We start from the raw sequence: 16262 nt of genomic DNA, 5'->3' as shown, positions 1-16262 counted from the left end.
GCAAAACTAAGATCAAATAATGTGCACTGTCACTGTATAGCTGGTTTCATCTATGTTTGGTTAAATTCTTCACTGTCTAGTAGTTACTTTTCAGAGACCAGATTTGCAAAACTCCTTCAACTTCTCCCCTACCCTAGAGGGCTATTGCATTCAGCAGTGACCTACGTATAGCTGAAATACTGAAGATGTGGAAATCAGGAAAGAAAAATGTAAAAGGGGGGAAAGACAACACAGTTTGGTAGTCTTTCAGAGGCAGCACTTGACAACGATGGGTCATACTGAAATCTTTTATTATTTGTATCTAGGATGAGTAGGGAGGTTTATCTTAAGTTTTTTAGCTAGTCATTCTGTGCATCCCTTTCCCCCATTACCTGCTTTCAGTATGCTCTCTCCAGCTACATAGAATAGTCTTTTGCCAACACAGGAACCCAGGCTTTATACCATAACTAGCTATCTTGGACCATCTCCATGATTTTAATCTTTGCTGCTATCAGGATCGAGAGTAGAAGGGACTGGTCAGCCAAATAGCTGTGTGTTCAGATGGCTGAAAATCCCTTGATAAAGTGTCTGCTCCAGTAGACAAGGCTGCCTTTTGAATCGATCTATAGTATTCTCTTATCTCTCCTCACCAGGCTAGCAGGCAACTCTGAAATGCCATCCTGTGCAGCAGATAACTACTCAGAATCAACACATTTTAACAGCTGCCTAATGAAGAGCACGGAGTTAAGATGGATGCAAGAAGCAATGGGAAAGACATGGAGTGCTGTGCCATGTAATCTCAGATGTTCTCATCCATTTTTACCTAGAACAGTTGAAAAACAGAGTTCTGCTTCCATCTGATAGTTTCCTTGTCTCTTCTCATTTCATAAAAGTGATGAAAACAGAAGGAATCATGGGAAAAGTCTGACACATCACACATATACAACTGCTCTGTTAGGATGCTCTACAGACCTCTCACTAACAGTTTGTTAGAGCATAAAATCCAAAGCAGATGGAGCAAATGCATCACTTTCTTTTACAATCTTAAAATTAAAGCACCAAATCACCATTTAACATGCAGTATTTTACAAGAAGGGGTACACTGCCAACTTCCTCTTCTCCTTTCTAAGTGTAAGTCTGCTCTGGGCCAAGCATTCTGAGGGAAAAGACTCTGCAAAAGCTCTTTATATTCCATTTCCTATAAAGATGATACAGGAAGTTTTGACATGCTTTTGAGAGACCTTTGAATTCATTACCTCAACAGCTTCAAAATAATGAAACCTAAATTTCAACATTTCAGTGCATATTATGAAATTAATTCCCTAAGACGAGAGAAAGGTTATTTATTGATAATGGTGTGTTTGTAGTTTTCTTCTCTAATCCAGGAAACAAGTATGTCATCACTTTAGAGGACACAATGCTATATACCAGAAGTAGGATGTAGAAAATTGATGTTTTCTTTGCAAACAAAGACTAGAGGCTTATTTTTTTTAAATGAATGCTTAGATTCTGGCACACAATTTTGGTACAAATTCAAACAGAAAAACAAATAGTGCAGCAATTTGTGTATTTCAACACACACAAGGTCTGACTTATTCACAGACTAAAAATGGCTTTGAGCATACTTGTTTCCATAGTGCCAATAGAGGTACACCACAGCTGCAGCTCTTCCAAGAGCAAAGAAATAGGGATTTGGGAAAGTGGAACAGGATGTCAGGATTTCACTTTAGACCAACTTGAAGTCAGTAATGAATACCAGAACAGTTAATTCACTGAGGACTCAGAATACCATCATTATGAAAAAATAAATTTAATCAGAACCAAAAGGCAAGGTTGAGCGCTTAGCACTTATTCTAAGAGGATTTGCTACACTACACTGCCATCTGCAGTCAAAGCAAGAGGCTGTATTTAGTGCACAGTAATTGTGGTGAAAATGTACCCAGGGGCCTATTTTTTCCCTTTGTAAAGGACATTGTTTACTCTCAAGTTGAAGTTCGTATTTCTACACTGAACAAATCTGAGTTGGAACAGAGAAGAGTATTCCTTACAGCAATGATGCCCAAAATTTTTACCTTTTACTACTTGAAAGGCACTTGAAGGCCAGCACTTTACTTAAAATGGAGCAGTCTGTAGCCACTTCCATATTTAATAAGGAAGTGTGACCTGTGTAGACTTGTAGGCTCTAGTATGCAAATCATTATGGCTGTTGAACTCAAGATGGAAAGTTGTGTGCCAGAAACCCTAAATTTCCTCAGGCTACTTCTCTGTATGGAAAAAATGAGAGTAACTGAGGGCTGCACTTGGGTTATATCTGACCCTAAAGGAAGAGCTATTAGAAGAAAATGCCAAGGGAACTCTACATGCCTGAGATGTCTGAAAGCACTCTCTATATTAACAGGAAAGAACCTTCACATGTAGGAAGTGCGCACATGTAAAGGTTAATAATATCTTAGGCCAAAATTGGGGTAATCTGATTTAGTCATGACAGCTCCAGATACACACACACAAATATTTATAAGACACCATCCAAAAACATCTACATGTCCTTCAAGAAAAAAAAAAATCATACAAAATATTGAGGAACCTGTAAAAGGAAGGGAAAGAAAAGAAATACGAAGCTTTTCCATTAGTATTATTTGTCCGTGTGCGCACATACCTCTCCCTCACTGTCAGATTTGTTCTTGTGGTGTTATACGTAATGAACAACAGTTAGTCCCTGACTCCAAATTCTCATGTTTTTTAGTGCATGCTATCAAATTGTATTAGTGCAGCAATCATGGATTAGATCAGTAAGAAGATACTCTATTTTGAGGTAATCTACATATAACCTCTGTAACTCAACAGTTAAACAGTATAAAAATCAGTGCTAGTTTAAGGAATACTTCCTCTATTTTCATGCAGAATTAACCCTGAATATGTTGTAGAATTTTTAAATCACCTATCATTGTGATAGCTGGAATCCATACAGGAGTTTATCAAACTCAAACTGAAGTGAACAATACATAATGCTCTGGACTGATTTCATGAGCCTACTGAAAGTTAGAATATGAGACACACATGTATCCTTCAAATCACCTTCATGTTTCAGACCTCTCTCTGATTCAGTATAACTGTTTACAAATGCATATAAATTATACTCTGTCACAACCACAACAATCAACTACTCACAATCCCATCCCTGTTTCTTGCTCCATTAACCTCCTACACCTAATCATAGCTCAGCACCAACAATGGGACATTCTTTCTGGAAGCATTTGGGCTTATTCTGCTGTTTAAAAGACATATACATTCTTGCCAACAGTTCATAACAAGCATGAAACTCTTAAATCTTAACTTCCCAGGAAAGCAAAGCCCTGTCTTCACTTCATCTTTTCTATGTAGTAGCCAAGCCAAACCAAGACCGGACAATTTCCCCATTTATAAGACTTATGACAAAATAAACTGCAGACACTATTTTCCCCCACCACCCTAATACTGGATCAGCATATTAGTTCCTGAACTGAGCTTTTAACCATGCTCCACTCACACTGACCTGCGGTACAGAAAATTCACACATACCTTCACAGATGACACAACTTATTTATGGAGGTCAGTGAAGAGCCCCTACACTGCAGAGTTGACATAAGTAATTCTAGGGCAGGGGTTGGCAACCTTTCAGAAGTGGTGTGCCGAGTCTTCATTTATTCACTCTAATTTAAGGTTTCATGTGCCAGTAATACATTTTAACATTTTTAGATGGTCTCTTTCTCTAAGTCTATAATATATAACTAAACTATGGCTGTATGTAAAGTAAATAAGGTTTTTTAAATGTTTAAGCAGCTTCATTTAAAATTAAATTAAAATGCAGAGCCCCCCGGACCGGTGGCCAGGACCCAGGCAGTGTGAGTGCCATTGAAAATCAGCTTGTGTGCCACCTTTGGCACACGTACCTAGGGAGATCAGGGTTTCATTCACATCTATTTTCAGCTAACTGTCCGTTGTTGAACAATGTGATCTTAGGATCTGGAAGGATATCCCCCATTCTGCAAGGCCTAGTCAGATTCTAGGCATCACAATTAGAGCAGATGAGCTCATTCCAGAAGATGCCAAGGAGAAGCAAACAGGAGATGAGTGCAAACGGCGATTTGCCATCTTCCTTTCCACAGATGCCAATGTATAATTACACGGACATCCAGCTTTAGTCAAGCCTACTGATAAATCCAGCAATAACACAAACACAGATTAGGAATGGAACATAGGGTGGCTTGGTGATAAGAGTCTTCTGCTCCCAGTCTGCTTCTCTATGATTATTACCATTATTGCTTTTCCATCAGTGATGGGGATTTATTGGCCTGCTATTGATTCAAAGTAAACAGTAGGCATCAGGCTTGGGAGTGCAGGCTAATTGGAAGCAGATGTCCTCACTTGTGGCTCCTCTGTAGCCAACCTTCCAGTTCATTTAGGGGTGGGTTCTTTTTTTTGAGAGCAGGTGGTTGACTGGACTTCTGGAGCTACATGTGATACCTATGAAGGTGTTTCATATCCATAAACACAGTTATTGCTAGCAAGAGAGTGAAAGCTTTTTTACATTTTATTGGGACCATAAAATAAAGGGAATAAAAGATAAGTATGTCACGTAAGTCATTTCCCATAAATTTGGAGTTTCTTCTCATTCAGCCTGTTTCTTATTCTCCATGTTCAGCTTGCCCCGCCCCCTTTTTTGGGGGTGGAGGGAGGGGCGCACAGGTGAAGCCGAGGATGATGAATTACATAGTTTGAAAAAGACAAAAAGTCTAAGGGGCCAATCCTCCTACTTGGTGCTGAGTACCCACAACTCCCTTTGACTGTAGTGTAACTGCACAATGTGCTCAGCAGCTTCCTAGCTAGATCAGGTCCTGGCAGAGCGACCGCATTCTTATCCATCATCACCCTATCTGTGCTACGCAGTCTAGCATAGTGTAGTTAGTGCACACCACATGCTTTTCTCAAAAACTGCACTTTTACCCTGGTAACCGGAAGCAGCAGGATTCAGGGGCTCACTTTTTATTAAAAAACAATGTGCCAAAAACTCTTTATGAAAAGGGTATGCATGCCTGGTTGGGAATTAATAAATAGATAACTACATCTCTAGAGTGCCACAATAAAAAGAATAATTTACAGAGTAAAAATGGATTTCATGCAGTATTATTGTGATAGCCTGCACCTCATATGACACCCTGTACTCCATATTCACCACTTTTATATGGTTATGATGTATTTTGTACAAAATGCGCCTTGTGTGGTATCATTTGAAAATCCATAATCTGCTGAGCATCGTTGTCCTGTTAAAATGTGTGCACCAACATTGAATATTGAGTTATTAGATTTTGCTGTATGTTTGTTCCTGAAACATTTTGTAATTCTGGGGAATGCCCACAGACTAACTCCCCAGTGTCAACAAAGAACTGACCACAGGTGTTAGAAAACTATTAGCTACTGAAGCAACCATTCACCATCAGGTGGGACTGTAAACAAACGATTTGCACGGTCATCCCTCACATACGCAGGACGTATGAACAAGAAAGAGGGTATAAAATAAGAGACAATGGCTTCCCCATGACTCTCCTCCCACACCCTGACACATGGAAGCAAGATCAGTTGGAAGACAAAGAAGCACTATTGAACTGTGGGAGGGCTGACCCCAGGCTGGAAGGAGAGAGCCTATGAAATGTATTACAACTTATGGTGAGACAATCTGTTTTTCTTTCAGAACTATTAGCCTTGGTAAAGTTTACGAAATAGAAATAAAAAATAAACACGCAAGCTTTTATAAAAGCATACAAGTCAGAATTAGTTATCACTTAAAATCTATCTTTCTCTAGTTAATAAACTTGTTTCCTTGTTTATCTAAGCCAGTGTGCTTTTGGTTGAAGTGTCTGGAGAATCTCTACTCAGGTTAACAAAGGCTGTTGCATAGTCATTACTCTGTGATAGAATGATGGACTTTTAATGAGCTTACGCTGTCCAGCAGTGTAAGATGCACATTTTGGGGGTGCCAGGGACTGAGGGGTTTGCAGGTGTGACCCTACATCTGTTCACGAGTGGCTGGCAGTAACTCTGCTGGGTGTACCTTTAGATGGTAATGGATGTGTGAGCAGTGCTTGAAGAGGCTGCTTTTCACTAGCAGAGCAAAATAAAAGATGTTCTGGTCTGGAAAATTAAGGTGACGCAGCACTACACTACAGCCCTTACAGCAACACAGCTGTACCGCTGCAGCTGCAACACTGTATGGTCTCCTGTGTAGCCACTCTATGCCATCAGGAAAGAGCTCTCCCGCTGGCATAATTAAACCACCCCCAATCAGCAGCAGTAGCTATGTCAGCAGGAGACACTCTCCTGCCAACATAGCAATGTCCACACCAGCACTTTTGTCAGAGAAACTTATGTCGGACAGGGCTGACCGACAAAAGTGCTAGTTTAGATAAAGTCTGGGGGATGTCACAATTATAAAAAGGGGGAAAAGTTGCTTTAATTTCTCCTGCTAAGAGAGACCCGCATACTCAGATAGGATGCAACCGGTGTCAGGTTACCTGCCAAGTTCTACACATTCTGGGCATGCAGCCCAAACATGCCTTGGTTAAGCAGAACATTCTTCTGCCCAAAAAACTCCATTCCTCTGAAATATCCATTTATTGTGGAGGAATATTACGTAATTTATAAAAAGGTATATATTTGAGGGTGGGAGGAAAGTAAACGTCACAGTGCTTCTAAACTGACGCTGGGAGGTATCTTCTCAGTATAGTTCCTAGAGCTTCACTGTGCTTGTTATAATTAGGCAACATCAAGAAAGATATGCATAAGAAAAAGCAACAGAAACAAAACACCCCAAAATGAATATAGCACAACATAATAATACAAAACAATGTGGAACAAGAGTCACAAAGACTCAGAATGATAAATCATTTTAAAATGCTGCTAACAGAGCACAAGGCTACCAAATCAGGTTGTGCCATTCAACAATCAAGAGCTAGGAAATGCCAACCAGAGAAATTTCTAGATATTAGAATGTAGTTCTTCCTTTTCTGAAGTGAGCGCTGAGTCCACTAATGGTATGTCTACACTGAAAATGCTACAGCAGCACAGTAGCACTATAGTGCTTCTGTGCAGACACTTGCTACGCCAACAGGAGAGGTTCTCCCGTCAATGTAGGTAATCCACCTCCCCGAGAGGCAGTAGCTAGAATTCTTCCATCAGTCTAGCACTGCCTATGCTGGGGGTTAGGTTGATATAGTTATGTCTCTCAGGAGTGTGAATTATTCACACCCCTGAAAGATGTAGTTCACAGATGTAAGTTCCTAGCGTTGACCAGCACTTAGAGGGTGGGATTGGGTGTTTGTTTAACAAATCTCCCTCCCACTCCTCCAAAAAGATACAAAAAAAGCTCACTGCAGACAAAAAACAGCTCCCATCCTCTTTAAATAACTCACTACTCTAAAACTCAATGTTAGTTTTACAGCCTTGGGGATTAAGAGAGGAGTTGAAATCAAGAGACATATTACTGGAAGAGACTACCCATATTGTAGAAAAACAGCATATTACTGGCCAGATATACTGCTGGAGTATTTGGGCTGAATTTCAGAAAGGGTACTGTGACATTGCAGTCTATATAATTTTATAAAAATATGCTAATGAGTGAATATAATGTAACTGGAATATGCTTCATGCAAAAGGTCTCTTGTAAAGTATCATTACAAAGCTTATAATCTACTGAGTGTGATTATCCTATTTGTATAAATGTACCACTTATCTGAAACATAACTGAGGGTGTATTGTAATTATGTAAAGTGTGGGCCATTAATGGTGGTTTGGAATCTTGATGACTCCCATTAACCAGGACAACTGACTGCAGATGGCTGTTTACCTGTAAGTTTTCCTGTATACATGTGTGCTGGCAAGTGGGTAATGAAGTCTTGCAGTGACATGTGATCATGTCACCTGAACTGGAATCCATCTTTCATCATAGAATATCAGGGTTGGAAGGGACTTTAGGAGGTCATCTAGCCCAACCCCCTGCTCAAAGCAGGACCAATCCCCAGACAGATTTTTGCCCTAGATCCCTAAAGGGCCCCCTCAAGGATTGAACTCGCAACCCTGGGTTTAGCAGGCCAATGCTCAAACCGCTGAGCTATCCCTTTAACCTGGTGTCTTTCCATTGAGAAGGGAGGATGGGTACCCAGAGAGGGACAACAGAATTCCCACCTTATGCAAAAGATATAAAGGGGTGGAACAGAAGAGGAGGGAGCCATCATGAGAAATCCCCTAGCTACCACCTGAGCTAGAACAAGAGCTGTACCAGGGGAAAGAATTGTGCATAGGCCTAAAAGGTGTCCAGCCTGAGGAAAAAACTTACTGAAGCATCTCTAAGGGTGAGATTATCTGTATTCAGTTTGATTAGACATAGATTTGCACATTTTTTTATTTTGCTTGGTGACTTACTTTGTTCTGTCTGTTACTACTTGGAACCACTTAAATCCTACTTTCTGTATTTAATAAAATCACTTTTTACTTATTAATTAACTCAGAGTATGTATTAATACCTGGGGGAGCAAACAACTGTGCATCTCTTTATCAGAGTTATAAAGGGCAAACAATTTATGAGTTTACCCTGTATAACAGGTAAAACTGATTTATTTGGGTTCAGACCCCATTGGGAGTCAGGCATCTGAGTGTTAAAGACAAGCACACTTCTGTTAGCTGCTTTCAGGTAAATCTGCAGCTTTGGGGCAAGTAACTCAGACTCTGGGTCTTTGCTGGAGCAGATGGGTGTGTCTGGCTCAGCAAGACAGGGTGCTGGAGTCCTGAGCTGGCAGGGAAAGCAGGAGCAGAGGTAGTCGTGGCACATCGGGTGGCAGCTCCCAGGGGGTTTCTGTGATCCAATCCTACACAGGGACGTGCATCTTTCATTTTGTAAAAATACATATCCAAGCTTCACAGCACTACATAATGGACCAAATTCAAAGGTGATAAAAAGGTGGTACAAGTTACACACTAACTAAGGGGCATAGCAGCAGCATAGCACTGTAACAGAAAAACAAAATGGTTATGAAAGTTTGGGGTGTGATAAGTCAATTTATCTTGCATCTTCCTTTGGTTGCTTTTGCTACTACAACATTGCCTTTCCTCCCACTGTGTAAAAAAGTTACAAAAAAAGTTCTTCAGAATTTAATACCAAAAGATATGCTTACTATAGTTTTTTTTAAGCCAACCAATAGAATGTAATAGAGAATTCTATCCCTACTATAGCATTCCATAAAATGGTTTAAAAAAAACCCAAAAGACAAAAAAACCCACACTAGAAAGGCTATCATTTGCTACAGCTGTTTTGGAGATAATGTCTATAAAAGTCCATTATATTCCTGTGAACTAAATTGGAGTGAATCCTATTAATAAATTTTCTAGGACTTGACCAAATGAAACTAATACTAATTTGTATCGGAATCTGGGCCAATATTAGAGATATTTCTTGCCACATAACATTTGTACAGGTGGAGATTTGTAAGTTTTGCAGGGACAGGACATTTTTTAAATGCACAAAAGCATCTTTTCAAAGACAATGGTACTATACAAAACATCATAGCTTCATAAATAGTTACAAGAAGGAGTAGATTCCCTCGCTGTAGTAATCTCTTTGCAGGACTTACCCGTGGGCTGGCTATGCACAGGAAGGATGGCAGTTCAGTGACCTGGCAGCACCGGACCGATGAGGTAGCTGATCTTTTTCGATGTATGACATGGTCTGAATAGCCAGTAACTGTTTTACAGTGGCTACTGAACACAAGGTTCTAAAAATTAAATTAAATAAAGAGTTAATTCATCCCAGAAGGAAATCCTTTTTAGTTGTTTATCCCCGTGTCAGAAAGAATGATAATGAACAATCACCAAATAATTTCCTTGGGAACAGGGATCTTTACATAGCTACTGTAATGCTAGTGCACAGAATTCTCAGTACCTCCATTTTCAATTAGAAAAGGAGACTCTGCCCCGCTGCCACTTTTCCCCTCTGTTCTGGAACTGGAGACACTGTTTTGCCTCCTCAGCACTTTTTCACCTTAGGTTTTAATGGCAGGAAAGCAAATACATATTCCATTAAGGATGACCCTCCCTCACACTACTCTAAGGGACAGCCAACGTGGATAGAAAGAACCTTAGCAGGAGAGAGCATTAGAAGGACATCAGAGATGAACAGATTGTTATATTTCTGTTATTTACATCCCTTTTCTAATTCTTTTTCCTCTTTCCATGCAAAATTGCTCTTGAATTTACCTTTGGTAGCCTGAGGGTGCTGGCACTTCGGGTGTATATCCCATTGCCAGAACTGTGATGCTCACATAGTGGCAGATCCCTCATTTTAAACAAAGGATACTTTTAGTATCATGAAAATAGATGGATCCAAAATTGTGAGGTTTGGGATGCACTGCAGTTTAAAGAAAGGAAAGCCACTCAATATGCTCTGCTCCTCGAGGAAAACAATGAAAAACCATCTACTTCAGAACAATTTTGCTTGCTTATATTAGTTTGTGTCCCTCTTTCCCTTTGTCTTTATTGCCATACGTATCATTATCAAAATATGAACTATGTGATCCAGAGACTAATCCACCCCTGTTGCTTACTCTGTATCTGAACTTGTAATCTTCTGATCACAATTAGTTGCTGTGGGATAATTATGTCAAAAATGGGAGATAATTTGCGGGGGACACTAGCAGCAGGAGCAGATGAACTAAGGAACATCTCTTATTTTCATAGAATCAAAGGATTTGTTGTAGGGAGTCAGACCCCTAGTTCATTAAGCTATGTAAGTAGCAACCATTACCTGAAGATTCAGAAAAAGATAACTCATAACATACACATCCCATAATGCCTCTAAATCGATTGTGTGATAGTTAGAGGGAGAAATTTCTTTCTGATGCATAGATGCTCTGTAATGAAAACTGAACGGCAAATATCTGACACCAACAGAAATGTTTCTAGATGGTTCTGCAGAACTTCCATGAGACATAAACAGGTCTTTAGCTAGATTCTGCCACTTTACAGTCCAAGCAAACACAAGAGGTAGTGTAGTTGAAAATTTACCTTAACTGCAAGACAAAAAAATATTCTCATGGCTCATAACTTAAAACTCTCAAAAACAATGGAGGTAACTGCCTTCATGGTCAATCTATGCTAGTAGCCCTGCTGTCACAGATCTCCAAGTACATGCAGTCAGCCCCAGCTGTGAAAGCAGTGTTGCAGCTACTATCAGTTTAGCTCCAGGCCTTGAGCTGGCACCAAGCAAATTCATGCATCCTGACTGAATTCCTGCCCCTCAATCTGAGTCCAGATTGGATTGATTCTTCTTTTACATAATCTGTAGAGAGTCAGGAATTTCTCAGCAAGTTATTTGACAGCAAGCACTGGAATATTGGCTGCAGCTCTGGTTGGTGCACAATTTTGTTTTTTACTTGCTACAGAGAGAGTTGGGGATGAGATGGTGTGAAACTGGAATTTCTCTCTGTGCAAAGCCTGGAGTATAGGATACTGTGTTGCAACAATTAACTAAAAAAAGTTTAATTCCACTGATACACATTTTCCTGAGGAAATCTTTACTGTTTGATTCTCCTTTGGGCACTGATATCAAAAAGCAAGCCATGTTGGCTTCAGCCCAGTTAGAAACCGGAAAAAACAAAGGAAAGACTTCTAAGACCATACCTCAAATAAGGAAAACCAAATGATATTTTCTATGCATGTGTACAAAGAATATTAAGAGACTTTTAATACAGAGTCTACTTCTCCATGTTATCTGTACACAAATTATGAGCAAGTCACAAGAGAAGTGTCCTTGGTTGAATTCCATGACGTGCTGCCATTAAATATTTATGCTTGGAGCAGGCAGTAGATATATCAGACACAGTGGAAAACTAGCTTCTCATCAGATTCACATGCATTGGAAGGAACTGAGTAAGGTTACAGGACAAGGCATAGATACAGCTCTAGGATGGATCACATACCCTCATGCAACCCATACTTCAGGCCGGACACCTGCCATTTTAGATCCAGGTTTTGTTCACAGCTTTTCCACTTATGCAAATATGAATGCGAACCTTTTTAAGTACACACAACTATATTCATACTATGAACTGCTATCCTCTGCAAGGCAGTTTTCAAATAATCAGTTGATCAACAACTGGAGGCTATTCAATTGTATGGGCCACTGACTTTGGGCTGGCCACAATCAAGTCAAGAGAAAATAATATAGCTGAAACCTAAAAATTCAAGTGTACAGATTGATTACATAGGAGGCCCTACTCCCAATAGCATCTGATTTCTCTGGTACACAGAAATGGTTTATAGCCATATTAGTCCACTACATTATCTATATCAATTATATCGGTGTCAGTTGTATCTTTGTAAAAGTAACTGGTATTTCAGCTCATCTACAAAAGGGTTACTTGCCCTAACGTGTACTGTCTTGTCACCTTTAATGTGGTAGGCTTTCAAAGCCTCTAGGTTTTTATAAGGCACACAGTGAGAACCAGGGAGAGTTTCCCTCCTCTCCTTCTTGATAAGTGCAATGCCACTTCATGGTTTATGAGACTAGTACTACACATGCAGTCCATAGCAGGCTGTACAGGGTTCCAGAAAATTTACTTCAGCCAAACACCCGCGCAGGAGTCTCATAGGAGAAGAGAAGACATTTCATCAAACCAGATATGGAATCAAGGTCTAAACTCCAGCACAGCCAGAGTTAATCGGCGCATGCACATGGTTGCCCTGCTTTTTTTGTTTGACTGAAAATTAGATGGGCTTATTTTTGCTGGCTTTTCTGATAACGCTACAAAATATGACACACAAAGCCCAAGATTGGTTTCCTACCTGTTACGCATCTTCAATTTCAACTTCCTCTTCAACTGAATCCTAGCTATTTCCTTCCACACTGACATTGTCTCCTTTCTTGCTCCAGAATTCACATTCAGAGAAAACAGACGTGCCTAAACAAGATCCCACTGCTTCAGAAAAGGTCTCTCTCTCTGCACATAAGCTAGGTGCTACCATCTTTGATCTGTCTTTTGTGACTTGATTCTTCATTTTAACACGGCCTCAGTTATCATAACCCAAAGTACACTGTACATTTCCAAAAGTTGATATCATTTTTAATCATAGAGAGAGACATTCACTCCTCCAAAAAAAGGTGGGAAAAGAAACTGACTTTGCATTGCATACTAATAGTGAACAGATGTGGGCTCCATTTGATCAGCCGAAGAAGGCCAGTTCCAGAGTTGAAAGACACACCACTGAGGACAGTTAACTACCAAGCCCCAGACATTTAAGATTCAGACACTGTTAGGTTGAGATCTCTGTACATCCCAAAGGCTGCAGCAGCAGCATATGAGACCCAGGACCCAAGCCATAATGGGCTTTGCACCTTAGAACTACAAACTACATTAACTCTACACTTAAAGTCGTCCTGGTTAATGCTGTTTCGTGGTTACGTTGCTGATCATTTAGAGAACATTTGTTTAAAGTTGCGCAGTGCTCCCTTACCACATTGTTTGACAGCTGCCTGCTTTGTCCACTGCTTGCAGAAAGAGCAGCCCGTTGCAGCTAGCTGGTGGGGGCTTGGAAACTGTGTGGACTGGCAACCCCCCTATCAGCTCCCTGCTCCCCTAAGTTCCCTGTGCAGCAGCCGCCCAGCAGGCTAGCAATTGCTGGCATTCAGCTGTCCCTCCCCCCACTGCCATGTGCTGCTCCTGCCCTCTACCTTGGAGCTGCTCCCAGGAGCTTCCTGCTTGCTGTGCAGGGAGGGGAAGAGGGAGAGGGGGGCTAATGTCAGGGTGTCCCCCTCCCCCCTGCTCCTGCCCCCGGCTTACCCCATCTCCGTAGAGTGGGGGAAAGTAAGTATAAAAGTTTTAAACAAACAATTTATATGGTGAAAAAAATTTCCCTGGAACCTAACACCTTCTATTTACATTAATTCTTGTGAGGAAATTGGATAAGTTTAACATCGTTTCACTTAAAGTTGCATTTTTCAGGAACATAACTACAAAGTTAAGTGAGGAGTTACTGTAATTTCTTCTGGCTGTTTCTTAACTTGTTCACTCTTTCCTCCCCTTTGGAATACTTTAGATTCTGTAGGATCTGTCTGCTCTCTCACCTTACCCAACACTACATCTCCCAGGGTTTATGTGCTATCATCTATGTGGCAATTCAATTGACTCACAACCTGCAGCTCCCGAGACTTGTGCAGTTACTCTGCTTAGCTTTCAATATATTTTATCCCATGTCTCCTGAGCTCATGCGCAGAATCCACTTCTGGCAACTCACCACTTAAGTTGTCTTGCTCTAAGGACATTTGTGAGATTCTAAATCAGCGATCGGCAACCTTTCAGCAGTGGTGTGCCGAGTCTTCGTTTATTCACTCTAATGTAAGGTTTAACATTTTAAGAAGGTCTCTTTCTATAAGTCTATAATATATAACTAAACTATCGTTGTATGTAAAGTAAATAATGTTTTAAAATGTTTAAGAAACTTAATTTAAAATTAAATTAAAATGCAGAGCTCCCAGACTGGTGCCCAGGACCCAGGCAGTGTGACTGCCACTGAAAATCAGCTCGCTTGTCGCCTTCAGCACACATGCCATAGGTTGCTTACCCCTGTTCTACATGAACTCATAGCCCTTTCATTTTCTCTGGCTTCTATAGCCCTTGGCCTTGAAAGTACAAGTATCAAACTACATTCAGCACATTTTGCTCTTGACCATGACTGGCTTCTCATTTGGCTAGTTATGAGAAAACAAAGTTCTTGTATGGAATGCCAAAAAGCAAAACTTGGTCCTGTGACAGCATCTGCAAGCTTGAGAGGGTGAGGGAAGAAAGGCTGACGGCTACAAAATTTTGGAACTCAATTTTTGCATTAAATCCACCAGGAACTCAGTTTATATTTAATATAAAGTAAAACACATTCAGCAGCTATTATCTGGAAATGCAAAGATAAGGCAAAGAACAATTTTAAGGATCACAAGCTATGTAGTGGTTCAAGCTAAGGACAGAAAGCCAGGGAAAGCTTTGGCTTAGAAATATGAACTGTTATCTGATTAACTATATGGTTCCGGGTTTTGAGAATCTGGTCTAGCTGAAAAGTTGGATAAAACTGGAACCTCACAAAGAGACTGCAGTTGATCTGTCCTGAGTAATTACAAAAATAAAACACCCAATATGACTGCACCATAAAACCTATTAAGACTGACTTCATTACAGGACTGAAATGTGACCCTAACTAATCAAAAAAAATATTCATAGCAAGAAGTGAGAAAGAAAACTCAAGAGTAAGAACAAACCAGAACAGCAGTTAAGTGTTTAAGCAGTTAAGTAAAAAGAGTGGAGTTGATGATCCGACAGATAGACCTTTTCACTCTCCAACCACTGTGATCCTATGTTAATACTGTCAATCATGCCATGAAGAAGCTCCTTCAGGTAAGTAAAGAAAGCAAGTTTGACTGGTTAGTGCTCCCTAATAGCAGATTGATTGTGGTGCACAGAATGTATACCAGTTATGAATGAGAGCCCATCCAGCAGAACAAAGGAGAGTCCAACTCATTCAGTAAGGCAAAGATCTATCAGACTGCCCAAAGTCTTCAGCAAGAACCATCAGTTTCCCCTACTGACATTTTCCACTGCCTGCAAAGAGTGCATTTCTGACCTATCCTCTCCAGAAATGCAGCATTTGATCTAAAGCCAGCCCTAAGGCTCAAAAAATTGTGAGTTGGCTTAAAAATCATGATTGATACACACACACACGAAATTTGTGGTCCTTTTTATTTGCCTCAGGGGTTTTGAGGGAGAGATTTTCAAAGGCACAAAGGGGAGTCACATGCACAACTCTCACAGACCTCTGGTCAAAAATGGGCAACTAGCTCCCCTTTGCGCCTTTGAAAATCTCCCCTGAGCCACTTGAATTTTTCACGATTTTCTCCACAGCCAAGGGAGCTAGAAATTTACATATTTTAAAATAAAGCTGTGGCCTTAAGAAAAAAGACAGCTTATCCTGTGAGACTTGTGATAACGTGTCGAGAATTGGCAACACTTGCACCGATAACACTCTGGTATCCACCCCCGCTCCCTTTACATATTATTCCAGTCACCGAGTCCACAGATGCTTGCAATAGTTAAAATTTGAAAAAACAACAGGGAGAGCTTATAAGTCACACAGGCACTTGGCATCTTCCTCACAAAAAGAGCAATAACTCTGTTTTAAAGAACCATTCCCTCCCACACAGCACATGGCTCCAGCAC

At 40.4% G+C, this 16262-nt stretch overlaps 1 protein-coding gene across 1 annotated transcript in view; it reads right to left on the bottom strand.

Moving 5' to 3' along the window:
- Positions 1 to 16262, bottom strand: part of INO80 (INO80 complex ATPase subunit) — a 142299-nt gene that overhangs the window by 53745 nt on the left and 72292 nt on the right. The window contains exon 25 of the mRNA XM_032769043.2: positions 9639 to 9779. Within this exon, the coding sequence (XP_032624934.1) occupies positions 9639 to 9779 (141 nt within the window). The remainder of the gene's footprint in view (positions 1 to 9638; positions 9780 to 16262) is intronic.

Source organism: Chelonoidis abingdonii, chromosome 4, assembly GCF_003597395.2.
Source record: "Chelonoidis abingdonii isolate Lonesome George chromosome 4, CheloAbing_2.0, whole genome shotgun sequence".
Taxonomy (NCBI): Eukaryota; Metazoa; Chordata; order Testudines; family Testudinidae; genus Chelonoidis; species Chelonoidis abingdonii.
This window is presented reverse-complemented; position numbering and strand designations above follow the sequence as displayed.